The sequence below is a fragment of the Pagrus pagrus genome, assembly GCF_965226575.1.
Source record: "Pagrus pagrus genome assembly, chromosome: 5".
NCBI classification, from domain to species: domain Eukaryota; kingdom Metazoa; phylum Chordata; class Actinopteri; order Spariformes; family Sparidae; genus Pagrus; species Pagrus pagrus.
This window is the reverse complement of record NC_140189.1, coordinates 1,840,507-1,861,323: the sequence shown is the minus strand read 5'-3', so window position 1 is coordinate 1,861,323 and position 20,817 is coordinate 1,840,507. Positions and strand designations below refer to the sequence as shown.

Below are 20,817 nucleotides of genomic sequence, written 5' to 3'. Positions count from 1 at the left end.
TGCTACTGTATTATATCCAGTGGTGGTGGTGGGGTTACCACAAATGCAAAAATCTGTAGCAGATACAGGCGGAAACAGGAGCAATCTTTCCAAACATCTAGTGAGAGTGCATCACATACATACAGGCGCAGAAATGCACAGACTGCAGACCTAGAAAGGTCATCTCTCGCTTCCTCATCCACCTCAGGTGTGTTACAGAGTTAACAATACAAATATGGCAATTAGAAAAAGTAGCCATTAGCCTGGTGATATTTACCGTAAGCTTTAAATATGGGTGCATTTGGAAGTGGCCATTTTCACCACTGGTTATATCAGTCATCTGTCAAAAAAGAGCTAAATGAATTAACTGTATGAACATGGGAATTTCTTTTTCTAATCTCTTATTTTGTGGTTGTTATATATTTTGGAATGTTGTGTACATAATATTTCAATGGCACCACTATTCTTCAGAAAGCAGGTAAGCAGTTGTGTTAATGGCAGTCAGACACTTCGATGTGAGAACACTGCTCTTAAATGTCAGGCTGAAGAATGAGATGAAGCAGGGCAAACACTCCACACACAAACACTTCAACAAGTACATACACACCTCACAGCATCCTGTTTTCACTCAGCACTGAGCCATAGAGAGCTGCACAGCTTATTATGTGTGTGTTTAGTGGCTGTGTATAATACACAATGGAGCTCATTTAAACTGAAATCTTGATATATTGTTTCCCATGTTGACACAGTTACTGCCCTGACACTTAAAAGCAGATGGTTAACCATCATCATTGTAAAATTATTTTTTTTATGGCGGAGTGCTGAGGATGAACTGAATAGTCTCACAGCCTAAAGAAGGAAGCTGCTCTGTAGCACAAAGTTTACTTTGTTTCATGGCCTTCACAGGGCACGCCAAAGTCAACAAAAAAATAATTATAATAATGTTCCTTGTAGCAGCTTTAATATTAGTTGCGCTGATCAGTATTCCTGTAATGTAAATCCTGTCTGCAGTCAATGTCCTTGTTTTTTAAAGTTGGTCTCTCCATGCTTCATTTTTCTTTTCTTTTTTTAAATCAACACAGTGTAAACAGTAAGCCATCAGAAAGTAAAATCCAGGTAATTGTACTCCGTTTTGAGACAAAATGACACCATGAGGTATGTAAAATTAGCTAGTAGCAGTTCCATTTTACAATGTACCCATGAATGTACAGACAACTATGACTGGATTACTTACTGAAGAAAAGTCAATGATCATGACAAGTTCTGAGGCTTCTTTTTTCTGTGATTTCCAAGCAGACTGATGGATGTTTATTCATGACGGGCATCAGAGATAATACTTCAAAAGATTTCCTCTATAAGTGTAAGTCAGACTAAGTCTAAAAATATGTGTTTCATGTCAATTCATGTCATGCTGGTGTTCAGACCAAGCGGTAACCTCTGGGGCTGAAAAATGATCCAACGCAAGGTATGAAAACTGCAGTTCCTTGAATGGCCACTTGAGGCTGGCTTTAAAAGTGAGTCAATCCCCATAAAAGTCCATGTCAAAATGCCCAACTTTACAGAAGGAATAAACATGTGTTCTGTTACTGTAGTTTAGTTGCTTATATTTTATATGTGTTGTTTTCTATGACAGGTAGTGGTCCCTTTAAGAAACACAGGAAGTTGGTAACAGGAAGTCATGTTCAGGTAGTAAAGGAAACACATGGCAACACAAACTGACTCAAATGGGTGCAATACAAAAAATTTAAAAATGCTTGGATATTTTCCAGTTTCTCCATAAAAACTTTGCACAATATACAATCTGCATCCTCATCACGTATCTGAATATCTTAAAGTTGAAACCATATTGGAAAAAGGTTTTGTCAGATCCCTATTCTTGTTTCATACTAAGGTCTAGCAAATTAGTTTAGCAATGCTTTGGAACATTTAAAAACACGTTTCATACTGACCCAGACATGTAGATTGGTCGTGGGAAGGTGAAAAGGATGTAGTCATCTTTGGTGGGTGTTAATGCCCAGAAGAAGTCCTCTCCTTTGTATGCCCTCTCCAGACTGTGCTGCTGGTAATGTTTTAGACTGCTGCTCAGCTCTGCAGCTGGGTTAGTGTGGGCCTGGTACAGAGTCTGCTTCCCGAAGTCCTTATCCTGGAGGTGTGTGCGCACACACGCACGCGTGCGCACACACACACACACACACACACACACACACACACACACACACACACACACTCATCAAACAAAGAGAAATGTCCTACACTTCATCCCACAAAGCAATATTACCAGACCAACAGTACTCTAGTAGCAGCTAGTGTCTTTTTGCAACTTATATCAGGAAAAAAATGTCAAATTCATATGTGGAAAAGTTGCTGTCACCCTGTCTGTCCCACCGACTCTTTGTCACACTGGCCCGGAAAACAGCGCCTGTGCCCAGCAGTGAAAGCCAGACATTAAACTCACATGTCTTTTTTTGCCTTCCACTATTGTGTTATTGTAGTTACTGTCTTTGGCAAATTATCTAGAAAATAAAATCACCAAATTAAGGTGGGAAAGTCACCAGGACCCAGTCAGCTCTCCCTACTAAGTCTTCAGTGAACTTCCCTGTGGAAAACAGCATCCCACTCCTGAAGCGAGAACAAGACAGGGTCTGCTAATTACTGATGATGATTATGTGATTTAAGGGGCGGCTGTAGCTCAGTGGGTAGAGCAGGTGACCCAGCTCCCCTGGGCGGAACCGAGCTACATGCTGAAGCATCCTTGAGCAAGATGCTGAACCCCAAAATTGCTCCTGATGCGCAGTTGGCACCTTGCAAGCAGCCTCTGCCATCAGAGGGCCCTGCGATGAGCTGGCATCTCATCCAGGGGTGTACCCTGGCCTTGCCCATTGAGAACTGGACTAGGCCCCATTAGCCCCGCAACCCCCCAAAAGGGGGGATAAAGCGGCAACACCCCGCGACCCGAACAGGAAAAGTGGACATGAAAATGACATGAGATGAGATTATGTGATTTCATTTAGACCAAAAAAACGTATCTTTGTTGCTTTACACAATGCATGGTGGGTCAGGACCTCAATCACAACACATTACAACAGCATCCATAGAGACATTTTTAGACTTCCAGGTGGAAACACGCTAAAAAAAAACAACAAAAAAACTTTGTTGTGGAATCTCTGTCTGAAAAGGGCTACTGACTTACATTAATTTCCTGGAGCCTAACACCTACCCTAACCTTAACCACTGCCTACCCTAACCTTAATGCAGGTCTTCACTCTAAAATGCAATGAGTTACATTATGGGGTCCAGCATTTTGGTCCCAACAAAGCTGTCGAACACTGTGAGTGGGTTCCCAGTTTGTGATCTTGATCTTAAATTGCATGCGACCTGTCTAATACAACCTTGATTTCAAAAAAGTTAAGACACTGTGTAAAGTAAAGCATTACCAAATTAAACATTTCCAAACCTTTTTCTCCACACAGAAGGCCATCAACTGGTCCTGTACTGTATGTTGTTGTCTTACAGCCCCTGAATTTGGGTTCTTAAAATTGGTTGTAATCTCGTGACTTCTTTCATCATGGTTCAGTAGCACAGGTCTGAGCATACTTTTGAGACACAGAGAACAGAGGTGCACTCACCTTCAGATACTGTAATTTCCCAGGCAGAGAGGAGTGGAGGCCTACATGCTGGAAGAGGGAGGGCTTGTACCTCTTCTTGAGCAATGCCTTCTGTCTATTACAGTCTTTCTGGATAAGACAACACACTTTCGTATCAATTATGTACACTTCACTACGCAGCTTTTAGTACAGGTGTGAATGCCCCCAAGACGCATTGAGCCCATTTGAGTTCCGATCACTCAGACCAAATTCAGAAGTAGTCTGGGCCCCAGATTCCCTTTAAAAGAACACTCAATTTTGTGAGTTGTGGAGTTATGAGTTTGTCTACAAAAAAATCTTAGCTATTTGGGATTTTTTGTTAATTTGGCACATGTTATACATGAAGATAATGCTTTACTTGTGGAAAAAAACACTTTTATGTCCCAGGTTGTACCATCTGTCCCAGGTCTGCAAATTTCACATTAAACGTTATCAAGCCTTCAACAAAACTGTTCATGCAGAGTATAGTTTAGTATTCAATTCCAGCTACAATTATTTATCTCAGGTACAATTGACTTACTGCGTCTTTTTCTGGGTTGCAAACTTTTACCCACAGAATGTGATCTAACAGCCAGTCGATGGGTTTGTCTCTGTGGAACATGAGGAAGAACTCTACAATCATGGGGAGGTCACGGGTTCGAAACATCTTGCCTGGAGGATTACACACGTGCAAACATACATACACATCAAACAAGACTCAACATGAGGATTAATCCACCCCTTCAATACTTCATAAACACACACGCACACAGACACATGCACACACACACACACACACACACACACACACACACACACACACACACACACACACACACACACACCTATACATCCAAGCTTGGAGAACTCCAGGAATAGCCATTCCTTGGAGGCCTCCTGGGTGGTGAAGGTCTTCATGTCATTGTAGTAGCCCGCCTTTGCAATAACATCATCCTCTAACTGGAAAACACACAACACAAAATTAATTTGAGGATGTGGCCACTATTTGGTTTGAGTGAATGACCCTTGCAATCCCTTGCAACACTGCTTTCCTCATTTCTTTGATGTTATCTCCGTCTTTGGTGCTAAGAACTAAGTGCTCAGTGCCAGGCACGTGCACACATAGGGCCCAAGGGGTGCTTGAGCCCCTGCCCTTTTTGCCTCGTATTAAAAAGTGCCCTTTTTGTGTGTTGTGCATAGGGATGTAAAAAAAAACAGCGGTATAAAAACGCCACGTTTATCTACCGTACGCATTTCCTTGTAATACGATGTTGTGCGTGTGTTGAGCCTAAAGCCGCTTCTCTGTCCGCTGCAGCTCCGCTCCGTCTCTCACAGAGGGGCGAGAGAGAGAGAGAGACAGAGAGAGAGAAGCCGCTGCCTCATCGAGAACTCCACCATGCACATAGATGAGACGTGACAGTGGAGCGACTTGAACCTTTGTGAGTCATAAATCCATTAACATAACTTGCTTGTGGGGGCTAACAAGTCACCCTCCACTTATTCAACATGCTTAAATATGAGTCATATTTCAGAAAAGCGCCCATTTGTGCTTGTTAAGCTAACTGCTTGTTAATGAGAGTCTAGGATAATCTAATATGTCAGCTGTCTGTGTAGGCTGTTTATCTTGCCACAAATCTTAAACTTCTTCTAGATATTGAGTTTATTGTGACTTTGCTGTTGTAAACATTGCTGTTCCTGCTAACATTCACAGTAGCAGTCACGGTAGTAACTTCTTGGTTTTGTCACATTTTTAGATGTGTGTGATGCCTGTATTTCTAGTTTGCACTTGCCCTCCCATGATTTTCTTTTTGTTATGCAAGCTGTGTTAATGTGCAACCTTGGAAAAAATATCATATTAGTCTTAGCCTACCAGTTTGGACGTCATGTCTCGGTTTCGGAAAGTCCGGAAATTGGTCTAGCTTATTGTCTAGCTAATATAGGTCTCATTCATCCATCTCTTCTGCAACTTTTGCCGCGTTTAGTGTAGGCTAATAAAATAATAATAATAATAATAATAATAATAATAATAATAATAATGAAATAAATGATTAATAAACCAGTTTTATTGCTTTTAAGAATTGCAGCTGAATTGCATGTCTGAATTGCAAACCTCAGTATTATGATAATGTAAATAAACTCATAATTTCTTGAAACAAAAGAAATGGCAATTGCATATCACTCACAGCTACACAGGATACACCGCTAAGTAGTTAGCTTTCTATAAGTACTTTGTTTATTAATTTTACATGAATCTACATATTGTGTTATTAAGGCTTGAAAAAAAATTAGTGCCCTTTTCTGACTTTGAGCCCCTGCCCCTCTATAATCATGTGCACGTCCCTGCTCAGTGCTCATCATCTGTCAAACAGTGTTTTCTTCTGCACAATTTTGAGGTTCTGTTTACAGCTGTTTTTTGTGAGCCTGTTTGAACATGGTGGGCACTGCTGTTCATGTAACTACCCAGCTGTGCCTGTTTGTTTCAAGCAAATTATGGATCTAGCACACTGTAAAAGCAAATGTTTTCATGAAGTGAAAACAGGGGCTCCTAGAAACCATGTTTGGAGATAACTGGTTATGTTTAAATATATCCATATTTTAATTTCCTGTCATAGGGTTTATTTATGGGGGTTGACCACCGGGCCCTTTTGAACATCAACAAATATTCACCTAGGCTCCACTTTCAGTTGCAATCGCAACAATTAACAAAATTTCAAACAAATCCCTGCGAATTCTGGGCAACTATGCAATCTTGACCAATCATCCCAACTTTTCATTATGACCATAGCAGTCCCCCGGTGCAAAACGTTGGGCACAGATGTATGTAAACTCGCTTCCTTGTTTCTGGTTCTGAAGTTGCTGAAGCGACATCTCACATTTACAAAAATTGCAAGGCAGTTCCCTGCTTGGATGATTGAAACGCAGGGACAACAGACAAGACAAATGACGATGACACAAGCTGTTGCAGCCAGATCTTTTGCATACCTGCCAACATTAAAGTTAAAGGCCACCACACTATGTAACCCTACACAGGGAGAAATGACCAATCGGGAGCACAGCATAAAAAAAATAGGGAGACTCGTGCAAATGTCAGTAGGTATGATAGTGTAAATTACAAAGTGAACGAGGTGCGCTTACACATGTTGTGTGACAAAATGTGTTTATTTGTGTGATTATGCAAAAAGAGGACACACAAAAATCATAGCTATTTTTGCTTTTTTCACTAGCTCCCACAATGTCAGTGCTAAAAAAAAACAAACATTGCATCATGCACCACAATTTATTTTTTTTGTGATGATATTATATCACAGTATTAAAAAAGAGAGACATACTCCACTAAAACATACTTCAGCTGCTTTTTACTCAATTATTAGGCATCTCAAGCGCATTTATTCTCATCATCCTTGAGTTTGAGCATTGAAGCGCATCCTGCTAACCCTAACCCTTACATTACTGGGCCTTGTTAAGAAAGCAATATGAAGTAAAATAGTTTGTGCACACATAGCCCATATGAGTTTTCCAGTTGTTGTGGGGACATTTCCATCATCAAATAAGTCAATCCACTGAGTCTTCAGTGCCTTGGATGGTGGGAGTAGATGAAGACAGAACAATGGGATGCTTTGTTTGTACCTTCCACGTGTCTGTGTTACCGAAGTCAACGTTAACAAGGAAAACTGTACTTACTGGATGAAACTGGGATACCGCCCACCTCTAACATATCAATAGCTGGAGTGTGACCTTTGATCCCTACCTGAACATAATATGTTCCTTTGTCCTGAGCATAGAGCATTAGGAAACTGAAGTCCAGATTCTGCTTTGTTCGCCATCTAAGGTCACAAACACACAAACATACATTTGTTCAGGTTTTTTTTTTAAGTCACTAAAGTCACCAGTGAATTCCCATACCAATACTAATTTTCTTAAAAAATCTTATTTATTAATATAGATACTGTATATACAAACTTCCTCTTTTCTTTAGTGAAAATTATGAGAATAAATGTCAATGATCTCACTACAGCAGCAACCATTACATATATAAAACAATAAGAAAAATATGTCATAAATGGGAATAAAGCTGGATATATCAAAATTAACCCAATTAACAATTCTAGCATTTAAAAAAAAAGCAAGAGAAATGGTCGATTAACTTGACTCTGTCCTTGGAGTCTCCAAAGGTCTCTTTGAGGCGGCTGAAGTCAGGGTAGTAATACTCTGAAGGAGAGACAACCTCCAACAAGCCGGACTGCACCTCCTTAGGAAAACTACAAAGAATCAGTTGGTCAACTGCAGACTTCGTCAATAGAATACAAAGGGAATGCACAACAATTCAGTGTTTAAATCAAATGGGACAGATTATTCTTAGGTCAAAATAACTTACATATGAAATACCACAGCCTTTAAACACCAAACATGACTGTTTATATGGTAATGGATATCAATTTCTCTGGATGTATCAGCAGTAAACAGAAAACTGACATCCTGAAGCACTGACTGTTCCAAATGAGCCTGAACATGTCATTGCTTTAACTGTCAGGTAATTAAGACATTATGTAGCATGAGAAAATGCAGCACTAAGAGCTCAGTGAACCTTTTGTTGCTAATGTCTAGCATGTTGTTGCATGCATTAAATGACATTTGCACATGCATTCAAAGCTTTGAAACATATAAAGATGCACTAAAAAAATTCTGCACAATGTGGGCCATATCATAGCCAGGGGCAACTGTTTGAATTTGGCCATTGTGCAGTGACACAGTTTATTTGTACAGCACCTTTCATACAACACACAAAGGCAGCTCAAAGTACTATTTGTGCTCAGGGGCATTCCCTTGGGGTTCAACACCTTTCACATTACATATAGTCACTGATAACATAAAAATAGGGCAGCTTTAAATAATTTCTGCATATTTTTTATTTTTGAAGAAACCTGTTTAAATACTTGATTTTCACATGCAAATGACGCTCGAGAAGCTCAGAATTGTTTTGAACCTATATTTATCTAACAGAAGAAGAGATGCGAAAGATATGGAAACGTCTTTCTTGAATTTTTACCTCTGCCAACGGGGTTATGTTTCACCTGACCATTTGCTGACTGTTGGATTAGTTGATGACGGATTACACAAAAACTACTTAATGGATTTCCACAAAACTTAAGTGGGTCTCAGAATAGACCCCAATAACTTTTGGTTTGGATCTGGATAAAGGGACGGATTTCCCACTGTCTTAATTTTAAGTCCACATTAAACAGAGTCATAAAGAGAGTTATTTGCATCTGCATATTTACTTGTAAAAATGGTCAAGTAAATGGTAAAATGGACTTGTATTTCTTTTCCAGCGCTATGAGTGGTCAGCTCAAAGCACTTTACAATGCTTGTCACATTCACCCATTCATACACTGATGGCAGAGGCTGCCGTGCAAGCAGGGCCGTAGCCAGAATTTTTGATATATAATTTTTTTTGATAATACCGTGGTCAACATTCGGTAGACATACCCACCCACCCCCCGGGAAAAAAACAAACAAACAAACAAACAGTATCATGAAGTTGTGACACCTTCTGAGCAAAAAAAAAAATGTCCCACATATGTCTACAAATGAAATCCAGTACAGTGTGAACAGGGAAGACAAGGTGAATCCATCATCCCCTTCTCAACTGCTCCCCTGCTTTGTGATACAGGCTGACAATTAGCCTGGTATATGCTTACATTAGTACAAACCTGCTGCTTTTAACTAAAACATTTTCAACTATGGAGATTTTTTTTTTTTTTTACCTGAACCTTACCTGAATCTCTTTGAAAACTTTTTCCATAAAAAAACGTAAACGTATAGACACAAGAAGCTTACTGCTCTCAGTCACATCAGTTAACATAAGACATGAAACCAAAGGAAACAGTGATATAATAGTGAAACTGCCCCATGGGAGGCCAGCTAGAATCACTTACTTCTTCTTGGTGGTCTCCGCTATGTGGCCCACATAGTCTGAATCTGCCTAAAGTGACAGGGAGAGAAAAAGGAGGAAGTCAGTGCCACAGGGGGTTTCTGATGCGGTTAGTTAAAACCAAACTGGAGGTCTTGCATGCCTTTGCAACAATGAACATAGTATGGGGGGTCTTATGGTTTGAGAGAGCCTCACTGTGTTTATGCCTCTCAGGCCAGACCTTGTATAACCAGTTTCAATTGCTAGGAGAGTATAGCCTTCTATCATTTCACCTAATCACCTCTGGTGTGAGTGAATAACACCATAGGATGTGAGCCTCACAAACAAAATCTTAAACAAACACACACTGGTGTAAAACAGGAACTAATCAGAACGGTCTTAAAGCATTGTTTATTTTGCTGGAACTGAATAAAAAAAGGTGCTGATTTAGTCTTGGCTTTCTTTGTTGATTATGATTCATGAGATGCAATTTATGGATAATGGTGTGTAAAGCGCTGTGAAGCAATGATATCCCTCAGAGGAACATTTTATAGCAGCCACCACTGTAGTGTGCATAATACACTCAACAAGAAAATATAAAAGTAACACTTTTGTTTTGGTTCCCATTTTTCACAAGTTGAAGTAAAAGATTAAAGAGCTTTTTTAAGCACACAAAAGAAAAACCAATGTAATTATTGCACTGGTGTACTCCTCCCCCCACCTTGTTCTTTGGGGTATTTGTGACCAACAAATACATATCTGTAACCCTAATCATGTGAAGTCTGTATTTCATGCCAAATAAATGTGTTGGGTACACTGGAATGGCCAGTTAAGTTATTTGCATTTAATAATTTGTAATAGTAAAGATAATAATAAAAAATATTAATATAAATTAAAAATTATGGGGCAACACCCTGGAATCAGTGATCAATAAGCAAACGGGAAAACAGTCTCAAAAAAGGATATTCACTTTAAAATGTACATACAAAAACAATAAAAGAACAGTGAAGGAAATTATTATGAGCACTGACCGTCACAACCAGCTGTTACTACAACACACATGCACATATAATCACAGAAAACTGATCTGTACAGTATAATAGAGTTTATTTATCATTAGTAAAACTGATCAATAATCAATAATACTTCAATTAATAAATATCTATTAACTTACTACAACAACTTAGCTAAACACTGTGTCTGTGTGTGTGTGTGTGTGTGTGTGTGTGTGTGTGTGTGTGTGTGAGTGAGTGAGTGGAAGATGATAGGAGAGAGAGAGAGAGAGAGAGAGAGAGAGAGAGAGAGAGAGAGAGAGAGAGAAAGGGGCAAGATGGCCATCATGATCTCGTGAGTGATAACGTGTTCAAGATGGTAGATGTGGGACACTTCCTATCACCCACCTACAATGCAGTACTTAGTTCCCCCTTTCAGACAAGCTTAAAAACCATTCACACCTGGGCTCACCTAGCCCTTGCAACCCACATGAAGGCCCTAACGACTCTGAAACTCAGCGCTCACACGTGTCTGTACTAATTGGAGGGAAGCCTTCAACTCCCCTCCAATTAGTTAGAACCGAAGCATCCTTCAGAATGCCATTACTCTTGATTCCATGAGTGACTTCACCCACGATGAATCCCCAACTGCGCTGATCCTCCGCTGCTCATGCTGTTCTACATGGCTGTGCCCGTTTGAAAGAAAACACGTAATCTGGTTAGCTGAATCTGGGAACATATTCCATTCTCCCTCAGCATCTTCTTAACAGGTGTATTTTCCTTCCTTGTTCTGTGCATCTGTAGGGAACCAGATCACCATAGAGCGTGGTGGGTTTGCTTGCACGTGGTATGGTGCCAGAGCATGGTGGGCGTGCTCAATCCCCAGGTCCTTGTCCAGGACAAGATCATCTCCTAATTCTGTCTTTATCAGGTTTTTAATGAAGTACACTATGGAGTTACCCTCGGCGTCCTCGGGTACCCCATACTGTATATCCTTATTTTGTTGCACCTGGAGTGGTCCTCCACATCAGGCACTTTCTCCTGTAATGTCTGTTGATCATGAAACAGCTGATTGAGGGCATCCTTAACTCCAATGTCCCATCCCATATCAGCCATGTTTTCCTCCATCTCACCTCTGCGCTTTACTGCTCTTTCTATCTGGCATGTTTCATCTAGTATTTTCTGGTCTTTGTCCGTTGTGAATTGGTCCATTTGTCTATTAATATCCAATTGAAAATGTTTGAAAGTCTGAGAGGTCTTTTTTCAGTTTTGTCTGAGGCCTTGCCAGCCCCGGTGTCACAACTTCACTCATAACTTTACAGATTGAGTCAAAAGTTTTGTTTTCTCTGCGACCGCCATCTTGTCCTGTTCCTTTCTCAATTTGTCGTTTGTTCCACAGCCCATATACACCTTCCTTGCTTTTATCCCCATTCAATATTATGTCGATGTATATCAACTTAAATGAGCAAAAATTCCCAAATTAGGGAAATTGTATAGGCTGGTACAGGTGCTCTGTTACTAAACGGTCATGCCGGAAGTCCCAATAATTAAAACGTTTTTGATGTTAAATTTTTAAATTACATTTGAAATTGCCGTAAAATATTAAAATGTAATATTGAAATCAGAACTGACAAAACAAGGTGGCTAAATTATGGGTTATTCTCATTTATCTGACATATTTTTATCTGGTGGTGTGTTGAAATCTGTTTCCCATGTTTTCCCCATGTTTTCCCTGCACCCAATGGTGAAAATTAAGGTCGGTAGATCGCATTGCAGGAAACACAATTCTAAAAGGAGGGCAACATTATTTGATTATTGTCATTGTTTCAAAAAGAACGAAACATGGAGCGGTACTTAAACTCTCCTGACTTTATGGCTATTGTGCCGAAACTGAGTTACGTTTAGATATGCTTTCAGCCAATGGGAGAAGAGAGTTTTGATGTGGAGAATTGTAACAACCAGGTGTGACTTACTGGGCTGAGGTTGGGTGCACTTTTTTTTGTTGCAGACTTTGCTTGTGCGTGGAGGCCGCATGTCAAGCTTTTGATTTTACATGCATTCCTCTCTATTGTTAGGGCCATGTGGTGAGGTCCCAAATGTTGGGATCCACAGATGAAGTCGTTCATTGAGGATTTCAAAATGGACTCTGAACTGAACTCACTTCGCCAGAATTCTCCAGTCTTCACACCTAGGTGCAAAGACTGCCCAGAGACCCAGTTTTGAGCTACTATTGGTCATTGACCAGGTACTCAAAACTCCAGCTCTGTCCATTGTTCTCTCTCTTCTCCAGCTCTGCCCCCACTCGGCTGCCCCCCAGTTCTCCCCTCCACCTCTTTTCCCCCTGAGCGGCCTTGCCACCAGCTCTTCTCCTGGATCCTCCTGGGCTCAACAGCTGCTGATAGCTGCCAGCCGCTATTCCAGCAGGCCCACAGAACTCCACAATCCGAGGGACACAAAGCAAATTAGCACAGAGCTGCTACAAAGAAAGGACCAGTTTCCTCCAACCACCTTCTTTCATAGGACATTGCACAGCAAGGACAGCACTGTTCAACATTGAGATGATAACGTTCTCCTGCTTGGCTCATCAGCTAAGGAACCACCGAGACCTTTTTCTACAAAGACTGGTAACATTGAACTGGGTAGAACTACGTAGCTTATGCTGTAGTTTTAACATTAGCCTAACACGAATTGTGAGTGACAGAGCTGCAATTTCATCGCGACCACACTGAACATTGCTTCCTAATTGCTAATTGAATACATTTGGAGTTAAATTTGCAATTGAAAACAAGCGCTGTGCTGCTGTCCCATTCCTGGCTTTTTTTTAAAATCGTTTGACAGCCCTGATTTTTATGTTAATGTTTTAAAATGAACTACCTGCCACCACCTGTCTGTGACTTCAAATGACTGCATCTACTATTAGGTGTGTCTGGAACCAATGGGCAGGGCAGGCAGGTGCAGCTTTCTTTAGTCAATTAACTATATTAACTGAAATGTCAATTTTCCTTTCCCAGTTTCAACCAGGGGATGACGTCCAGGACCAGGACAACTTGGCAAACTATAACCGAGGCTCTAGAGAAGCAAGGGAAATAAGAGAGAAATTCAAATGAGGCCAGGAGATTGGATATAAGTGTAGCAGAGTTCATATGTATACTCTATCGCACTGTTTTGTATGTCTTGTTATTTTTCAAATATTTTAATAAAGAAGTTCAAGTTCAAGTTAAAGTACATGGAATCTTAGAAAATCCTTTCTTTTAACCGTGGTATTGAAATTGGCATCGAGAATCGTGTAATTTTACTGGTATTGGCACCGACTACTGAATTTTTGCTATCGTGACACCCCTAGCTGTTATGGTCATTTTGGTTGTAATTATTAGGTTTATCAGAGTTATAAACTGACAGTTTAGTACCTTGGACTGTAGACTGAATTGTTGGCTGAATTATTAACTGGCTATCTTTTCCCTACTTCAAGGGTAGTGCTCCCGAGGTGATCACTCCCATAAAATGGAGCACGAACATGGCGTCACTTCCTCTCTTTCCGGAACGACATATTTTTCTTTTCTTTTACGACGACCAACTCACCCAGCCGTGCACCAATGCTGCGCTCTTAGTAGTTTCGGAAGCCACTACGGCACTCTCCCCTTCCTTCGCCCTCTACAAACGTATCCAGTCGCCTTCGCTGCACTTCTGTAGGGGCACAAGCTCCTCCCTTCTTATCCCCAAAATTCAAATCCTCAGCACCAGACTCAGATTCTCGACCACCCTTTCCCGCCGTTCAATGCACTCGAACCCCCTTTTCAGTCTCGTTCAATGCACTCGAACCCCCCATTTCCGTCTTGTGCAACGTACTCCACCCGTTTCTTTCTTCCATCTACCTCGACCCTCCTTTCCCACATCAACCTACCTCGACCCCTCTCCCCCTCATCCACCTACCTCGACCCGTCTCTCCCTCATCCAACTACCTCGACCCCTCTCTCCTACATCCAACCACCTCAACCACTCTCTCCTACCCTCATCAAGCCTTCTATCAATTCAAATAAAATTACCTTTACACTAAACCAAGACCCTTTCATCTTACTACACTGGACGGTGCAGTTTCAAGTCATTCCATACCCTTCACAACCTCCCTTTCCCCTCCATCGACATTTTAACAATAACCAGCTTCATCACATACGCCCAAACAGTTCTCAAAATCAGAACTTCCACCATCCAAGTATATCTCAGCAGCATCAACTTCTTCATCGAACTGCTCTCCGGAGCTCCAGCCCCCTCCATTTCTCATCCCCACGTCACCATGCTGATCGACTGCCAACGTAAGGCAACCCCAGCTTGCACCGAAACGCTTTCCCTTAACCGCAGACCTCCTCAACTGCCAACTGAAAAGCTACTACGTACCTCCTTATTCATATCCAACTACCTCCTTGCCCAACGCTGCACCAATCGCCGGCTTCTCTCCCTGCTCAAACACCCCAATTACGGCATCCACATTATCCCCCAGGGCCGATCCTTCATCTCCCACCTTCTATCCCCGTCTTCTGCCATTCCATCCCTCCACGATCAGGGGTAGACAATAAGGGAAATTTGCCACTGGCCTTATATGTTAAAATACAAGATTTAAGCATTGAGCTACAATCAGGCAACCTTCATGATTCTGTACAGTCAAACTAACCAAAAACGTATTATTGATCATCATTATAAAGTTTCAGGGCGTTCCTGTAACCATGGTAACTCACGGTGCCAGAGGGGAGGGAGAGACGCTGAATGAAGCCGTTTACACAGATACACTGCAGACTAAGTCCAGAATATAGTTGTTATTTCACACATGTAGCACACAACAGGAGACTCCCAGAACGCAGGATTACTTGTAGTTCCTAAAGTCTCCAAAAGTAGAATGGGAGCCAGAGCCTTCAGCTATCAAGCTCCTCTTCTGTGGAACCATCTTCCTGTTTTGGTCCGGGAGGCGGACACCCTCTCTACCTTTAAGAGTAGACTGAAGACCTTCCTCTTCGATAGAGCTTATAGTCAGGGCTGGGCCAGGACAGGCCCAGGCCCGTCTTGGACCAGCTCTTAGTTATGCTGCTATAGGCCTAGTCCGGGGGACAATGACACACTGAGCTTCTCTCTCCTCCCCTCTCCTCTCCTCTCCATCTGTATACATTATGCCTTAGACATGCCCCATCTCTGCATGTCACTGACTTACTTCTTCCCCTGAGTCCTTGTGCTTTCTAGTCCTACAGGCTCCCATGGATCCTGGCCGCGCCCGGGTCGTGGATCGTGGATGCGCCCACTGCTATGGTCCCTGCCCGATCGTGGATGCGCCCACTGCTATGGCCCTGCCCGATCGTGGATGCGCCCACTGCTATGGCCCTGCGTGATCGTGGATGCGCCCACTGCTATGGCCCTGCCTGATCGTGGATGCGCCTACTGCTATGGCCCTGCCTGACACCCACCACTACTGCCGCTAATATTAGTCACATCTCTGTTACATACGTTCCACTACTATTATTGTAACTACATACCATCCTTACCATTAATCACTACTACTGTTATCACTAGTAATCACATTTCCATGTGCATTTCATTATTATTGCTGTAATACATCTTTATGTACTTTCACTCCTGTCAACCATCGCTTATAATTGAATACATTGTGATCTCGTTGATCTGCTCTGTACATGCGACATCTATTGCACGTCTGTCCGTCCTGGGAGAGGGATCCCTCCTCTGTGGCTCTCCCTGAGGTTTCTTCCGCATTTTTTTTCCCTGTTAAAAGGGCCTTTTTTTGGGGCAAGTTTTTCCTCACTCGAATCGAGGGTCGAAGGACAGAGGGTGTCGTCTCTGTACAGATTGTAAAGCCCTCTGAGGCAAACTGTGATTTGTGAATTCGGGCTATACAAATAAAATTTGATTTGATTTGATTTGAGACTCTCCGTGTCAGACGACTTCTCACATGCTGACTAAACTCAATTGATAACGTAGCAGCGCGATGAGTCCTTGCTAGCTAAGCAGCTAAACTTTAGTGCCGCTCCGTGTTGAGATCCCGCCCTGTGTGGGTCACTACACTGTCATTGGTCGGGCGCGCACACGCTGTTATCGATACCATTGGCTGTAGAGTGTGACAATCTGTCAATAAAAATCAGCCAACAGTTCTCCTCCGATCTACATTGATCTCACAAGTCGCCTCTGTTAAGTTTGAATGACGGAAATCCGTCGTAGTGACGGAGAACTTTAATCCATGCTGGCCCCACCGGGCCAGTGCTTGGAGCGTTCTGGTGGCCCTGACGGTTTTAAAAGTACGTCCGGGCCACCGGGCCATTTATATTGTCGACCCCTGACGATTATGTTACCCTGGATGACTCCTGCAAAATGGAGCCGAGAATGTGGGGCGATTATCTGTCTTCATGGAACAGGTATTTCTTTCTTTTACAATGAACCACCAGCCAACCAGAGGACATCCAGCCGTACATGGATGCTGCACCCTCAGTAGGTTTCGGAGGCTATTACGGCAGCAGATGGTTTCACCTCCATTTGGCCCCCAGAACTGTCCCCACTCTGCCCTCTTCAAACTATATCCAGTCATAATCACTAAACTTCTTTGGGGGCACGAATGGTCCAGAAAAGCCATCCTCATCCACTCAGATAACCTCATGGGACGATGAAGCCACACCGACCAAGACGTACGCCCATCGAAACATACCCCCATTCCGAATCTCAACCTCCCTGGTTCCTAGACAGTCCAGCCAATCTGCAACCCTGCTCGAACCCCCTTTCCTTCATCCACCAACCTCGAACCCCCTTTCTTTCATCCACCAACCTCGAACCCCCTTTCCTTCATCCAACAACTTCAAACCCCCTTTCCTTCATCCAACAACCTCGAACCCCCTTTCCTTCATCCAACAACCTTGAAACCCCCTTCCTTTATCCAACAACCCCGACCCCCCTTTCCTATCCTGCCAAAATCTTCTACCAATTTAAATAAAATACCTTAACGTTAAAATGTGGCTTGGTCTTGTTAGTGAAATACCTAATTATGTTGCTCATCGTGATGCACTAATAAAAACAACTGAATTAGGTAAGACTCTTGTTTATTGCATTATTTGGAACACATGTAAATAAATAACACTACAAAAATAGTATACATTTTATGGTTTAGACAATATACAGTACAATTAACATAAACACTACATACAGGAAGGACATCCAGAGATTTCTTGACTGATTATAAACACAGATAGTGTTGGCCAACAGGTGAGGCTGTTGATGTCGGTGCTGTCCTAATCCTCTACTGTTATGGCAGTGATTGTCCTGTAGAGAGAATAGCAAAATTAATTATCTGACAGTAAATACTGCTTTTCAAGGACCTTGAAAGCACTTTCAATTTAATTATAACGCCACAACTTTGGATGCATTTTATGCAGTGACAAATATTCCTGAAAGCAACTAGAAATAGCCACTGTTACATCAGAATTGCGCCATTTACAGTCATTTCAAATTTACCTATTCTACTTTTTTGCGGGGTTAGCAAAATGTCACTTTGAGAGCAATTTACATAGTTTCAAGTTCTCATTATTTTTGCTGTGCATTTTGACAGTAGTGCGTACAAGCTCTACCTTTTGGACTTTCTTTTTTCTACACCTTGGAGTACCTGGCCTAAGAGAAAGGAGTTCCACCATCTCAGCAAAAACTACAATAGTTACAGAAAACTGGATAAAGATGGAAAACTAAATGTGTTTACAGGACATAAAGTTATATCTGAATGTGTTTATGGGGCATAAAAATGTTATTGATTCTCTCAAAGACAACAAAGGACTGAAAAAAATGCATTGTGTGTTTCCCACATTCTGCTGTGGTCAGCTGACAGTCAGATCATGAATTGAAATGCAAAGTCTATTTTCTTAAAAAAAAAAGTCTTACTCATATGTAGGAGTCTTAAACGGTAGGCCAACATGTGACTGTTAGAACCAGTACTTGAAGCATTTTCCTGGTGCAGTTAATGAAATGATGCCATTCCTTTTAGTATTGTATCCCTGCTAAGGAGCACATCCATGCACATAAAGCAAACCAACTTGTACTGAAAGAAGCAAACATGTACTGTATATATGAAATGTATCCATCCAAGATACATATTACATGAATAACAGTGGTCTGATGCATGTTGCTATCAGCATCAAGTTACACTCACCTGTCAGAGAGAGTCTCTGCAGAAATAGTGGAAATAGCAGGGCATGGTTCTGTCGTGAAGTGACTCTTCTAAGGTGTGGAAGCCAAAGCGTCCCTCTCATAACTATAGAACACAGAAATAGACTACATCAGCACATTTGTAAAATGTCCAGTTCAAAGTCTATATGAATGAACGTCACATAAATACCATCTAATGACATCAGCTCACAAATAAAAGACAAATAAAAAACAAATAAAAGCTCTTGGACCAGCTCTTAGTTATGCTGCTATAGGCCCAGTCCGGGGGACAGATGACACACTGAGCTTCTCTCTCCTCCTCTCCTCTCCTCTCCATCTGTATACATTATGCCTGTATACATGCCCCATCTCTGCATGTCACTGACTTCACTTCTTCCCCGGAGTCCTTGTGCTTTCTAGTCCTACAGGCTCTCATGGATCCTGGCCGCACCCGGGTCGTGGATCGTGGATGCGCCTACTGCCATGAGCCTGCCTGACACCCACCACTGCTGTTGCTAATATTAGTCATATCTCTGCTACATACGTTTCATTACTATTATTGTAATGCATTACTACATACTATCCTTACCGTTAACCACTACTACTGTTACTACTAGTAGTCACGTTTCCATTATGTGCATTTCATTATTATTGCTGTAATACCTCTTTATGTACTTTCATTCCTGTCAACCATCTATTATAATTGTATACATTGTGATCTCGTTGATCTGCTCTGTACATGCGACATCTATTGCACGTCTGTCTGTCCTGGGAGAGGGATCCCTCCTCTGTGGCTCTTCCTGAGGTTTCTTCCGCATTTTTTTTCCCTGTTAAAAGGGCTTTTTTTTGGGGGGGGGGGCAAGTTTTCCTCACTCGAATCGAGTGAGGAAAAACTGTATTTTTCCTCACTCACTGTATTTTTTGTTTGGTTGGATAAACAACCAAACAAAAAAATACAGCTGAATGCATTTACTTTCTGTCACTGAAAACAGGTTTCAGACCTGATTTAGCGTCACGATTCATGCTAAACAGTCATTCATAATTCTGGAATATGACTTATGTAAAAGATTCACAAGAAATTAGTACTTTTTACTTACACTTGAACTGCCAGAGGCCATCTTTCGTCTCCGCCGTCCTGCTAGCTTCCAGCCTCTCGCCAAAACAGTACGGGCTGCCTGCCTGCCTACCTGCCTGCCTGTGGTGCACGTTTTAATGACGTCATAATCACCCCTCGTGGGGGAGACACTCACGTGATTGGCTGTAAAGGAGGGAGACATCTGATTGGCTACAGACAACCTCCTCTTAGAAAAAACGCATTTGTGGATCAGAGTCACGGCAGGGGAGTCTCAAAACTTTCACACACAAATGCAGGGAGGTTTACAAATTAAAAGCACTTTGTAAATACAGGTCCAACAGTTCATATATGAATGTAACAAGCCCCAAATGCGTATTTGATGAAGATTGCAAATACTTTAACATTCATGTATTTGTGATTTTTTTTTTTGATTTGTGTGTGCATTGGAAATATGTTTATGAATCTTATTTTTTATATGTGAATATTTGTTACTTACATATGAAATGAAACATATTTGTGTGTGCATTGAAAATGTATTTGTGTTTTGAGTCACATGTATATACAAATCCCCAAATACATTTGTGAATCTTTTTTGTGCATTTATTAATTTCTGTGTGCATTTATTCATTATGAGACTGTTCTAGCTCCATAATAGTATACTTAAGTGTACTATTTCAATACTTCTTGGGACTAAATTGGCCCACTTTTTAGTTTATCAAAGTATACTTTCAAGTATACTTGAAGTGTAAGAGCAGTAAACTTTGAGTAAACAACTAGTTTACATCTAAGTATAATTTTGTACTGCAACTATACTACAAGTGAACTTATAGGTATACTGTTAGTTTACTAGTTATATACTTCTAGTCCACTTGTTAGTTTATGAAAGTATACTTTGAAGTATACTGCAAGTGAACTTGTAGGTATACTGTTAGTTTACTAGTTATATACTTCTACTCCACTTTTTAGTTTATGAAAGTATACTTTGAAGTATACTGCAAGTGAACTTATAGGTATACTGTTAGTTTACTAGTTATATACTTCTAGTCCACTTTTTAGTTTAAG

At 41.3% G+C, this 20,817-nt stretch overlaps 1 protein-coding gene across 1 annotated transcript in view; it reads right to left on the bottom strand.

The window, feature by feature from the left end:
- Positions 1-20,817, bottom strand: part of LOC311257295 (alpha-1,3-mannosyl-glycoprotein 4-beta-N-acetylglucosaminyltransferase B) — a 77,667-nt gene that overhangs the window by 15,061 nt on the left and 41,789 nt on the right. The window contains exons 5-11 of the mRNA XM_084352836.1: positions 9,539-9,585; positions 7,748-7,861; positions 7,351-7,426; positions 4,448-4,562; positions 4,144-4,274; positions 3,606-3,713; positions 1,929-2,122 (exon numbers count right to left, since the gene is read on the bottom strand). Of these exons, the coding sequence (XP_084208962.1) occupies positions 1,929-2,122; positions 3,606-3,713; positions 4,144-4,274; positions 4,448-4,562; positions 7,351-7,426; positions 7,748-7,861; positions 9,539-9,585 (785 nt within the window). The remainder of the gene's footprint in view (positions 1-1,928; positions 2,123-3,605; positions 3,714-4,143; positions 4,275-4,447; positions 4,563-7,350; positions 7,427-7,747; positions 7,862-9,538; positions 9,586-20,817) is intronic.